This window comes from Nanorana parkeri, unplaced genomic scaffold, assembly GCF_000935625.1.
Source record: "Nanorana parkeri isolate BGI_ZX_2015 unplaced genomic scaffold, ASM93562v1 scaffold1759, whole genome shotgun sequence".
Lineage (NCBI taxonomy): Eukaryota > Metazoa > Chordata > Amphibia > Anura > Dicroglossidae > Nanorana > Nanorana parkeri.
Window position 1 is genome coordinate 198,155 of NW_017308027.1, and position 12,406 is coordinate 210,560.

Genomic DNA, 12,406 nt, shown 5'->3' on the forward strand with positions numbered 1-12,406 from the left:
CATGTAAACCTTCACACAGATTTATCTAATCATGCAATTTAGTTTCTTCAGTCCCCCACCAATCTTCTCAGCTGCAATAATCCCCACTCCAGACAAACGATCTTCCTCCTGTCAATCTTTTCCTTTGGTAAAGCCGTCTCCACTTTCACGAGAACTCAAAGAATAGAGGTGCATATGATAGCGCAACCTGTTAAAATTACAACTTTTATTCAAGACAAATGTATGCACTCGCATATGTCCTGAACAATCTGATTGGACGCAGGCTTTGTTCAGGTATTTTGAGAGCCAGCAGGTCCACTAGCAAGATACTGAAGTTTGGCCCAGTCGGAGATTCCTCCATCCACACAGTTTAGCGTAGATGGAGCAATCTGTTCCATCGGACCATCGAAAATCTGCAGATAATCCTATAGGTGTATGGCCAGCTTTAGTCGGTGAGCTAGGGTCAGTGATTTCTCAAAGCTGTTAAATACAGCTAGTAGTTTGCCGTTGCTATGTTACCTCTATTAACCCTTTCTTAATATCTTTCCACATTCTTATACCATCCCGATCCAAAATTAGTAGTAGTATACAAATAAAAAATTAATGTCCAGGGAAGTTAAATATTAGTATGTTCCCATCACCAGATGTTACTTAAAAGCCCCAAGATAGCCCCTTTAGATTGTAAGCCCTCACGGGCAGGGCGCTCCTTACCGTCTTGAACTGTATTGTAATTGTAATGTCTTCCTTACATTGTAAAGTGCTGCGCAAACTGTTGGCGCTATAAAAAATCATGTATAATAAGGTAATGCACTCAAATATTAAATGTTTCTATGTCCTTATACCTGAAATCAGAGGTCTTTATTTAATCTGAACAAACTCCTCCTGAAATATTCCATTATTATTACTTAATAACTTACACCAAATACCTAAAACGCCATCGCTATAAATATTGAAAACCACTAAGTTAGTCTGAAGCAGTGGCGTAACAATCGCCATAGCGACCTAGGCGGCCGCAAGGGGCACAGACACGGGGGCCCGGCCAGGGCATCCCTCTGATGCTGTGTGGGCCGCCTGGGTTGCTACGGCATGTAAGGGTGCTGGCTGTCACTGACAGCTCAGCAGCAGCGTTTCTCCTCACAGCCGCTGCAGAGCTGTCAGTGACAGCCAGCAGCTAGGGCAGAAGAGGCCAGCGTTCGCAGTAAAGGACGAGATGGGGCCCGCCTAAGAGCAAACCCGCCTCCTCTTACATCACTGGCCAGTGACCTAAGAGCAGGTGGGGCCAGCGATTTAAGAAGGCGGGGACCCATCAGAAGAGGAGGCGGGGCCCCGGCGAACCCGGAGGCGGACATCGCTGACAGGTAAGAGGTGTGCAGCCTATCTGAGACCCTGCAGAGCCCACTATAGAGTCTCTATGGTGGGCTCTGCAGGGTCACTCTCAGGTGGGCTGTTTGGTATATCAGGTGGGCTCTGCAAGTGGCATAACTAGCAATCACGGGGCCCCATACAAAATTTTGCTATGGGGCCCTGTGATTTGTAGTTACGCCCCTGTTCTGAAAGTAAAAAAAAAAAAATCACTGATAAAGCTAACACATTAGATTTGAATAGTTTTATGTATCCAAAACTATTCTTTCTTGGATAGATCCCACACTATATTGCTGCCTCTCAAACGGGGTTTTATTTTTGATTCCCCAAAAGTTCAGTCATGTAGGGTCCTTCCTATGATACCCTACAAAGTGTTTTTAACGTTATATTTTTCATATCCTATATTATTATATAGGGCTGCAGCTAACTATTATTTTCATAATCGATTAGTTAGCCGATTATTAAGTTCGATTAATTGGTTAAAAAAAAAGGCTCCAGTGATGGACTACTAGTTTTTATTGAGATTGTAGTCCATCACAGGAGCAAGCTTGGCACAGTGGAAGTAAAAAAAAAAAGTGTGGTGTGCAATATAGTAAATTATACAGCGGCACTGTGCAGAATAGCAGACGCTATAGAGGAATGCAGCAATAGTACATTATACTATATTGTACTATTGCTGGGATTTGTAGTCCTTTATAGCTGGTGGTATTCTGCAGTGCGCTGTAGAATTATTATACGGCACAATGCAGAATACCAGCAGCTATAGAGAAATACAACAAATGCCAGCAATAGTACAACATTATACTATACTGTACTATTGCTGGGCATTGTAGTCCCCTGTAACTGCTGGTATTCTGCATTGCGTTGTATATAATGTAGTATTGCTGGGATTTGTAGTCCTCTATAGCTGGTGGTATTCTCCATTGCGCTGTATAATGATTATACTGCGCAATGCAGATTACCACTGACCAGTTATAGAGGAACTACAAATCCCAGCAATAATAAATTATACTGGGTGTTTAATGTATTATTGCTGGGATTTGGTGTTCCTCTATAGCTGCTAATGTTCTGCAGTGTGCCGCTTAAAACAAAAAAAACACAACAGGAAACATTAAAAAGCTCCCGGCCGATCTCGACACTCGACTGAATGACGGTGTTGTCGGCGGGCATCGACCAGTCGGGAAGCTCACCGGGAGGAGAGGGCCAGAAGCATGTCCTCAGCGTGCGGTGGGCGTGGCTTATGCGGCAGATGAGGGAGCTCACGGCGAGGAGGAGACCAGCGGCTTCAGCCTGTGCGATGGGTGTGGCTTATGCGGCGGCGTGGGCACGTCGGGCGCAGCAGGAGTGATGTGTGACTCAGGCTGCGTGTGGAGCCCCGAACAGGCTAATCAATCCATAGCTGACGAGTCGACGATCGAAAACGTTGCCAACGTTTTCAATCGTCAATTTAATTGACCTAAATCTATTAACTGTTGCAGCTCTATTATTATACAGGATTTGTATAGCGCCAACAGTTTGCGCAGCGCTTAACAATATAAGGAACATATTACAATCACAATACAATTCAAGACAAGATGGTAAGGGCCCTGAGGGCTTACAATCTAAAAGGGAGGGGGAAGTGATACATGAGGAGGTAGCTGTGTGGGGATGAATTGTGTGAGAATGTGATGGTTGAGTGGTTAGTTTGAGGTGGGATAGGCTTCCCTAAAGAGATGAGTCTTTAGGGATCGCCTAAAGCAGGGATGGCCAAATTCCGGCCCTCCAGCTGTGATGAAACTACAAATCCCATGAAGCATCTCTCTCCGGGAGTCATGTGTGTGGCTTTAAAAATCTTGCAAAGCCTCATGGGATTCGTGGTTCCACCACAGCTGGAGGGCTGCAGTTTGGCCATCCCTGGCCTAAAGGCAGTCAAGGTGGGAGCTTAGACAAGGGAGTTGACAAGGGAGCTGGAAAGCAGGAGGTCTTAAGAGGAGCGGATGGGATGGTTAGGGTGATATTTTGAGACAAGGTTTGAGATATATCTGGGGGCAGAGTTGTGGATGGCTTTGTAAGCGATTTTTATAAATATTTTGATTTTTATCCTTTGGGCTATTGGAAGCCAGTGTAGGGATTGGCAGAGGGGGGTTGCAGGCACTGAGCGGTTGGTAAGGTGGATGAGTCTAGCAGCTGCATTCATGATAGACTGAAGGAGGGATAGCCTGTGTAGAGGTAGGCCAATGAGGATGGAGTTGCAATAGTCAAGACAGGAGATGACAAGGGAGTGGGTGAGTAATTTAGTGGTTTCATTGGTAAGGATAGGGCGTATTTTGGAGATGCTACGAAGGTGAAGGCGGCAGGATTTGGATATATTTGGAATATTATAAACCTATTCATGCGTTCTTTCGGCTAATCTTCTCTTAGTCCTCCCTACATACTGTAGCCCGCATGGGCTCCTACAGAATTAGCTGATATAAAATCTTTAGTTTTTTTCTGTTGAGTCTTTAGTTTTTATTTTGAGCGTTTATTCTTTCATTTAATTTCACTTCTTTGCAGGCATAACAGTGCCCACAGGCATAGAATCCCTGCATATCAAAGAGCCTGATTTTGTTATATTTAGGGGAATCAATAATGTTATGTACCAGTTATTTTCTTATAATTGGGGATTATTTTTTTTAAATAAACCTAGGTTTAATGGGCAAATTTTTCCTCTGTATAAAAGTCATTAGGAAAAATATTGGAACATTCCAATTTCTTTATATTGAACATTGTAGTTCAGTGTAATCACAGTACAGATCTTATCTATTATAGGTCCATCTTGACAAACCCCACCCCTCAAACAATTAGATTTTTTTTTTTTCTGTGGCTGTGTGCTTCTGCATTGATGGCCTAACATATTCCCTCCAAACAATCTGCAGGATTGCTCTCCTAGCTATCCTCATGGAAAGGTTTCTGTGGCTGAAATGCTGGTTTTCCTAGCTCTCCTGCAAGAATCACCTTCAATGCATAACATTTATGGGGAAATACTGGGGGAATGGCAAGAGCACCTCCTCACCTCAGAAGAAAGTCGAAGCTTCCAGCAGCAAAATTCTCTCTTTCAAGAAGGGTTCCTTTCACCTTTCAAAAGCCTCTGGATCCAAGCCAGGTTTTCAGATTCATCAAGTCCTTGCCCTCCAAATCCAGGAACAATCCATCTTCATTGTGACTGGGCACCGCACCTTAAGTGTGGGGACGGACGCCTGTCTGCCTTGCGCCTCCTCGCAAGGTGATCGGATCTTCTTGCTTAACCAGATGGGCAAATAGGTCCCTGCAAGTCTCAAACTTCTGGATAGAATCTACCTATTGCCTCACTTCACCCGGGCTGCTTTCTGGCATTGGCAGACAAGGATGCATATTTGCACATTCCCATTTCTTCCTGCCTGTCCACTTCACCTCGAGTCTTCACCTAGGGTTATGGACCGTTTTGTGTTTTAGCTTTTCTTCAGTCTCCGGGCATCCTTTATAGTTGGATGCCTAGACTTTTTTTCCCCCCTCAGAACAGTCAGTCGAAGCGTTGTTGTTCAGCTGAACTTACAAACCACTTCAGAACTTTGAGTCCTGAACCTCTAGAAGTAATCGCTGGACCCCTCATATCACTTGGGAGTGTTTGGGCCTGATCTTGGACATGGATCTCTTCTCCCTTCTCCGAAAAAGATCCAATTTCTCCATTCTCATGCTCAGACTTTGCTGTCCAGGAGTGGCTCAACCGCTAACTTTTACATGGCTTCATTCATGGCAGTTCCCTATGTAATTTTTCACTGCATGCTATTGCAGCTCAGCATTTTGACTGTGTGGGACAAACAAGCTCAGGCCCTGGACCTTCTGATTTTTCTTGCCCATCTAGATAAAGCTTGTCCTACTGTGGTTGAACTCGCCATTGAAGTAAAAATGGACCTGGTTGATGGAGGATTTGTGTCTCCTTATAAACACCCTCGAACTCTGCTATTCAGTGGTCACCTCATCACTAGATTCCCCAGTTAAAGGATATAGTCCCACAAGCCACAACCGCGGCCTACATCAACCATCAAGGAGGCATCGGAAGTGGTGCCGCTCAAAGTGAAGAACTGGACCTTGCTTGGGCCAAACTTCACATTTCAGTCCTGTCTGTTGTGCACAATCCAGTCCTGAAGAAGTGGCACATGGACTTTATCAGGTTTCAGCGTCTTGATTCTGGAGGTGTTTCGTGACCTCTGTTGCACTCGCATGTCCAGTTTGTCCAGGCCTGTAGTGCTAGGGTCCGGTATTCCACTCTGCTTCTACGTTACTGGTGTTTAACAGTGGCTGGCTGTTAAAGCCCAGGTTCTAAAGGACAGAGCCCTCTTGAAATCTATCATCCCCAAGTTTTTATTTTTTTTTTATAAATTATTTTTATTTCATCCCTATGTTTTTTAAAAGCTAGGAAGTCAACCTCTAGCAAGGTCTACCAACACAGCGGGAAGACCTTTTTTTTTTTTTTTTCCCCCACTGGGAATCGATGTTTCATGCCATAAAATACTCCATGGGGCACATCCTATCTTTCCTCCAGTCTGCCCTTGACCATGATTACTACAGTAAATTTCTCATCCGGCATTCAAGCAGCAGACTAGAACAATATCGAGGGCGTAGGTTTTTTTTTTGTTTGCCGGTTGCTTGGTGCACACTAAAAAAATTTGTTGGCAACTAAATATCAAAAAATCTTCTCTGGTGCCGTCCCTTCATCTGGATTATCTGGGCTTGATCCTGGACCCAACTGTGGCATATGTCAATCAGGGAGACACGACCAATCGGGCTGCGGCGCTGGACGTTTCTCATATACTTGAGCGCTATGGTGGCATTGTGCTACAGGTACAACCTTTTTATGCGAGTGGATTCCAGTTTTGGTGGCTCTGGATTGGCCTTGTCTTTGGCAGGTTGACATGGTATGCCTGGTCGCGGTCTTTCCTTGGCGACTTCTTTGACTGGACTTTTTGTTGCAAGGTCTAATTTTCCATCATCCTTTACTGTCGCTAGCTTTAACAGAGTGGCTGTTGACAGCCAGTTGTTGAGGTATTCGCATAAGTCTACCTCTTGGAAGATATTGCACTTGGCTTATATTTCGTGGTGCAAATGTGTCTCCGTGTGTCTCCACATGCTTTTTCTGTAGCTCACATTTTAGCCTTCCTTCAATGGGTCAGCAGCTGGCTCCAAGGGTCAGCTTTTGGCATTGGCTGTCGTGTTTTTTTTTCTTTTTTCAATGCCCATTTGGTTTCACACTCCCTGGTATATATCTTTATCCATGGAGTGTCGCATGCCTCTCCTCCAGTCAGATCACCATTGTCTGCTGGCTCACAGATGCTGAAAGCGAGGTATCCATCTCAGTCTTTTTGATTTTAATTTTACTTGTTACCTGAAATTGCTCTTTTAAAGAAATCTAGATTCATATTTAGTTTTTTCAAGTGTATATGCTAATGTGATTTAGGCTACTTGTGCTAAACTCCTGCATTTCTATGCTGTAAGTCTTTTGTATCTTACCTAACTCTTGCTTTATCTACAGCTTGTCAAGATGCGCCTGACTGTACCCTGTCGAGCAGAGACCTGTGCTCACCTCCAGTGCTTTGATGCAGTCTTCTACTTGCAAATGAATGAAAAGAAACCAACATGGACTTGCCCAGTGTGTGATAAGCCAGCTCAGTATGATCAGCTTATAATAGATGGGTAAGCCATAAATTGATTTCCTGTGTGTTGTTACTCCATTGTCTTTTAAAGTGCAATGAAGACACATTTTGTTACCCTGTTTCCCCGAAAATAAGACCTACCCCGAAAATAAGACCTAGTACTATTTTTGGGAATTGCTAAAATATAAGACCTACCCCGAAAATAAGACCTAGTTGTGACTGATCCCTGGGCCGGTGGTGGCAAAAGGGGGAATTTGAAGAGCCGCAGGAGAGAATCAGCGGTGCCAGCGCTAGAGGAAGCGAGGTGGCAGCGGAGGGAGCAAAGCCGCATAAGCCGATGCTTCCCCTATAGTGTCATCTCCTGTCACAGGCGGAGTGATACCAAATGTACTCCGCCTGTGAGTAATCAATAGTGAAAGCGCGCTTCACTCATTCTGGCCAGCGATGGTTAACAAATTGCTCTTGGAAAGGTACGACACACCTGATTGCCCTGATCACCATATTCTTAACTTTGACACTGTCTTGTAAATCTTCTACCGGTAATAACTTTGGATTGTTGTACATTTTAAAAAAATAAGACCTACCCCGAAAATAAGACCTAGTGCGTTATTTTGAGCCAAAAAAAATATAAGACAGTGTCTTATTTTCGGGGAAACACGGTATATATCCGTTTTATATATTTAAGAATTATGGGTAAGCAAACTGCACAATTGACCTTATTTATCAAATATGTTTGATGCCCATAGGAACCTAATTCCAACTGTTATTTTTCCACCTAACCTTTTTAAAGTGAAACATAGTATCTTTTTGCAGGTCACAGAGTTTATTTTAATTTGTCCCAGTAGGAATATTTTTCTCATCTATTAAGAGACACAGGAATTCAGATAGTCATGTATTATTGCTACCTATATGAGGTTTGGACTCTGGCAAACAGACAAATTGTAAGCTAGAGCCCATATTGCCCTCCCCCCCTACCCAACATGCCTTAGTGTTTGTTAGAGTTTTATTAGGTTGGACACCTTTTTTTTTTTTTTTTTTCAACTCTGCTAAAAAGTGTTTGCTGGTCATCTTTCCTTTTGTGGATAATTTTTCCTCTGGGAGTTCCATTAACTTTCCTCGCTGACACTGCTGTTTGGTCTGGTCTCTATATAACAGCTATCTGAATCAGCGTTTCCTTAGCCTTGTTTTGGAAGCCATATACCGACTCTGCTGGAATGGACATGTGGGTGGAGCAATGTGTGTGCTCTTTTCTGACATTCAGTCTGGAGGAAACACTATTGCACTGCTGCTCATGAAGCACCACATGGATCATAGGTCTGTTTCTACTGCCCACCTACACTGACCTAGTCACCTCTGGTGACCTAAAACCCTCATTAGCAGCAGTTGCCTGGCTTGTGAGTGCCCAAGTTTTTCCTCACATGGGCCTAGTTGCATTAGTGCTACATGGAAGCAACATGTCTTCGCAGAGGGCAGTAATACTGCCACTGGTGACCTCAGCCTATGCTCCCTTAGTGGTTCTAGGGACATTTACTCTGTAGTTCCAGAGCCCCTGAAGGAACCAATACTGCTTAATCTGAAAACTGGCACTCTTATTGTTATTAGGACTTCATTGGAGTCTCCGTTAGCTCTGTCAGGTGAGTCTCACGGACACCCCACCACCACCATGTTCCCCCATATTCACAGGGACCTCCGTGTCCAGTCAGGACCATTTGGCTGTTGGTGCTCAGTTACTTAGCACCATGCCCACGGAGGCTCCACCATGCTCTGCTGAGTCTGTCTCTGACCCTCTCAAGCCTTTAGACCAAGCTGGGTATATGTGGTCCCTATTACCTAATCTAACTTGAGTCCCAGTGTCTATTTCTGTAGGGAGAAGAGTTTTCATGGCACTGCAGTCTCCTTCTGGGACCTCAGATTTATAGAGGGTTGTTTGTTCCTCAAGAAAAGCTGTTTAACTTCACTCCCAGACTCGTAGTCTACAGTCCAGGAAGGAGCCTTCTGATGCTGCGCTTCTGCATGAGAGTTCTAGGCTTGATAGTAGCCTCCTTCGAGGCAGTTCCATTTGCTCAGTTTCTCTTCATACAACTACAATGCAGCATTCTGTTGTGGGACAAATCCATTCACTCTCTAGACAAACCAATTTGCCTCACAGCCTAGTGGCTCTGAAATCCAGCTCTGGAGTCTGTCATGGAAGGTCATCACAGTGGATGCCAGCCTGTAGGGCTGAGAGAGGAGTCCTAGACACCTTGTCTGTACAGGGGACTTGTTCAACAGCAGAATCATCTCCCAATCAACATTCTTGAGCTACAAACAGTTGGGTTGTCCCTGGGATGCTGGACACCTCCAATAGAAGGTCTTCTCATCCGGATTCAATCTGACCATTGCTACACCAGTGGCGTACATCAGCAAGGAACCAAAAAGGTGGTTGTGGCAAAAGAGCTTGAAAGCATACTAACCTGAGTAGAACCCCGGCCTTGTCTGCCATTCACCTACCAGGTATGGACAATTGGCTGGCAAACTACTTAAGCCAACAGCATCAGGACTCGGAATGGTCCTTCTACCTGAAAGTCTCAGACCTGCTTGACAGGTGAGGAATGCTGGTCCTTCGGTCTAACACGATTTAACAAATTGGATGCAGATATCCTCTTGCGGAAGCAATGGCTTCTCTGCTGATCCCGTGGGATCAGTACAGACTAATCTAAGTCTTGGTCTACTCTGTAGGATTAAGTGTAGTGTATTCCGACAATATTAATAGCTCCAGACTGTCTCAGATGTTGTGTTCTTACCTGATGTCTACTCTCTAGGCCCCTCAAGATAGAAGTCAATCTCAAGGACTGGTTTACCATCCTGCTTCACAGTAGCTGGCTTTAACATTGTGCTTTTGAAGCCCAGCTCTTGAGGGACAGAGGCCCCTTTCATTCAGTAATTACCACCCTTTTTAGAAGCTAGGAAGGCTACCTCAAATAAGGTCTTTCATCACACATGGAAGACTTCCTTCACTTGGAGGAGGAGAAAAAGCTTCAACCCAGGTAATACTCTGTGGGATAAAACCTAATCTGTTTAGGGCTGCAACTAATGATTTTCATCAAATAGTTGGTTGATTTTTTGTTTTAAAAAAAATTAATACCATCCTTAATTTTAAAATACACAAATGGAGTTTTACAAACATTAAGTTTACTTCAGAATAAAACTGCATGCACAATTTTTTGCTATCGCACTGGATGGAACGCACCGCATTGCAGTAGCGAGCATTCCAGTGCAGACGATCACACTGGGTGGGAGGCGCATTTGGGGTGCCATTGAAATGAGTGCCACTGCAACGCACCTCCCGCAGCAGAATTTGTCAGGCCGAAACGGAAATTTTACTTTTTTTTTTCTTCTCACCTTTTATAATATTTTAATTGTATTGTAAGCACATGGCACTTTAATAGCTTCAGCCAGGGAATGACAGTTGCCAGTGGCAAGATTCCGCAGACGGCAGTTGAATGTACAGTGAGGAAAATAATTATTTGATCCCCTGCAGATTGTAAGGTTGCCCACTTACAAAGAAATGAAAGGTCTATAATTTTTATCATAGGTGTATTTTAAATGATAGAGACGGAATATCTACCAAAATTCCAGAAAAAAACATGATACAAATGTTATAAATTGAGTTGCAGTTCAGTGAGTAAAATAAGTATTTGATACCCCCACCAACCAACAATAATTCTGGCTCCCACAGACTGGCTATGTGGTACACAGATTAGTCCTGCCAATTTAAGAAGGTGCTCCTAATGACAATTCGTTATGTATAAAGACACCTGTCCACAGAATCTTTCTTCCATTCAAACCTCACCACCATGGGCAAGACCAAAGAGCTGTCAAAGGATGTTGGGGACAAGATTGTAGACCTGCGTTGTGGTGTGCATGCACTAATTTATTTATTTTTCAACTCCCTATATTGCGGCACCACACTTTGTGCTGTTACACGGCCGCTGCACGGTAGCATGCACTTGGCATAATGCTGTGATATTACAGAAGTACATAAAAATACTTTTTGGACGGCCAGAAATACAATGCGCTCCTTCCTTTTTACAGCAAATGCACGATTTTCAGCACAGAATTTCTCCCATCTTTCACTTTTTTGTCCCAATCTACATGCATGCAATGTTCTAATGAAACAATTCTGCCGCTTTGATAGGGGCTCTTGGGAGGCGGGATGTGGCGGTGGGGGGGGTCTGGGTGTCTGTCAATAGGAACTGAACTTTCTATAGCTACCCGTGCAGTAGTTTCTGAAGCCTGGTGCTAATGTCACAGGGCGAAAGTAATTTCTTTGTACAGGAGCAAGATAAAAAAAATGCTGGTATATTCTTTATAGAAAGGAGTTTGAGGTTTGGGATTTTGGAATTGTCTGTGCAATTTAATACGTGTATTATTCCTTAGCATTTGTGCAGACAAATTGAGATTTAATGTATTAGAATGTACAAGAAAAATATTACATTTCATTGTTTTTTTTTCCAGTCTGTTGTCCAAAATCCTTAGTGAATGTAAGGATGCAGATGAGATAGAGTTTTTGGTCGATGGTTCTTGGCGCCCAATAAAGGCAGAAAAAGAGAGGAGCTGCAGTCCGGTCTGTCCTCTTCTTGAAATAGGTATTTGCACATCCTCATATTTTTCTAATGTGTTGATGCTTTACATGTTTTGTATCGCGTATATATCTACATATTTTATTAATAAAAAGTCTGTTTTGAGCAGGTATCTAAACATTGTTACTAATGACCCTTTAATGTCTGCCAGGATCTCCTGAAATGGCAGCAAAGATACCCCCTCCCAGCAGCACTGTGTCAACTGAGAATGGTAAACCTGGCCCAGATGTAGTGGACCTGACATTGGACAGTAGTTCATCTTCATCTTCATCCTCTGATGAAGATGATGAAGAGGAGGAGGAAGAACGCCCACCACATAAAAGACGCTGCTATGAAAAGGGGCTTTTATCAGCTTGTTGACCCTCCCTGCTTTCAAATCATATAAACTTGGACTTTTTAGTTTCAGACAGACGCAGCTAAAGAGCTGTGTTCCCTCTTCCTACCAAGACCTATATGCATCACTGCTTTGGCAAAGTCCCTTCCACTGTTCAACTTCAAAAGCATAAAAGATCATATTCAGCTGGTAAAAGACTCCCTGTTTTAATTTTGTTCTCATTTTTTATTACATTTTTTTTTTCTTTTTAATTGTGTTTTGGAAGTGTATTTAGGAGACATTGACAGGGGAAAAAAACCATTCCATGCCTTGTAAACAACCACTCTTCGTACCTTCCAATGCATCTTTCAATTGCTGGGTTGTTTTTTTGGGTTTTTTTTGTGGTTTTTTTTTGCATTACTTGCTGTATAACATAAAGGGCAAACATATTGCTGTAAATAGTTATTCATGTAGAAGGGTTT

General features: G+C 43.3%; 1 protein-coding gene across 3 annotated transcripts in view; it reads left to right on the plus strand.

Annotated features, from left to right (window-relative positions):
* The window catches only part of PIAS4 (protein inhibitor of activated STAT 4), a 95,781-nt gene extending 83,626 nt beyond the window's left edge, over positions 1 to 12,155 (plus strand). For all 3 annotated transcript variants that reach the window (XM_018571438.1, XM_018571439.1, XM_018571440.1), the window contains exons 9-11: positions 6,869 to 7,029; positions 11,487 to 11,617; positions 11,763 to 12,155. In XM_018571438.1, coding sequence (XP_018426940.1) covers positions 6,869 to 7,029; positions 11,487 to 11,617; positions 11,763 to 11,971 — 501 coding nt within the window. In that variant the 3' untranslated portion in view covers positions 11,972 to 12,155. The remainder of the gene's footprint in view (positions 1 to 6,868; positions 7,030 to 11,486; positions 11,618 to 11,762) is intronic.
* The last annotated feature ends 251 nt before the right edge of the window (positions 12,156 to 12,406 follow it).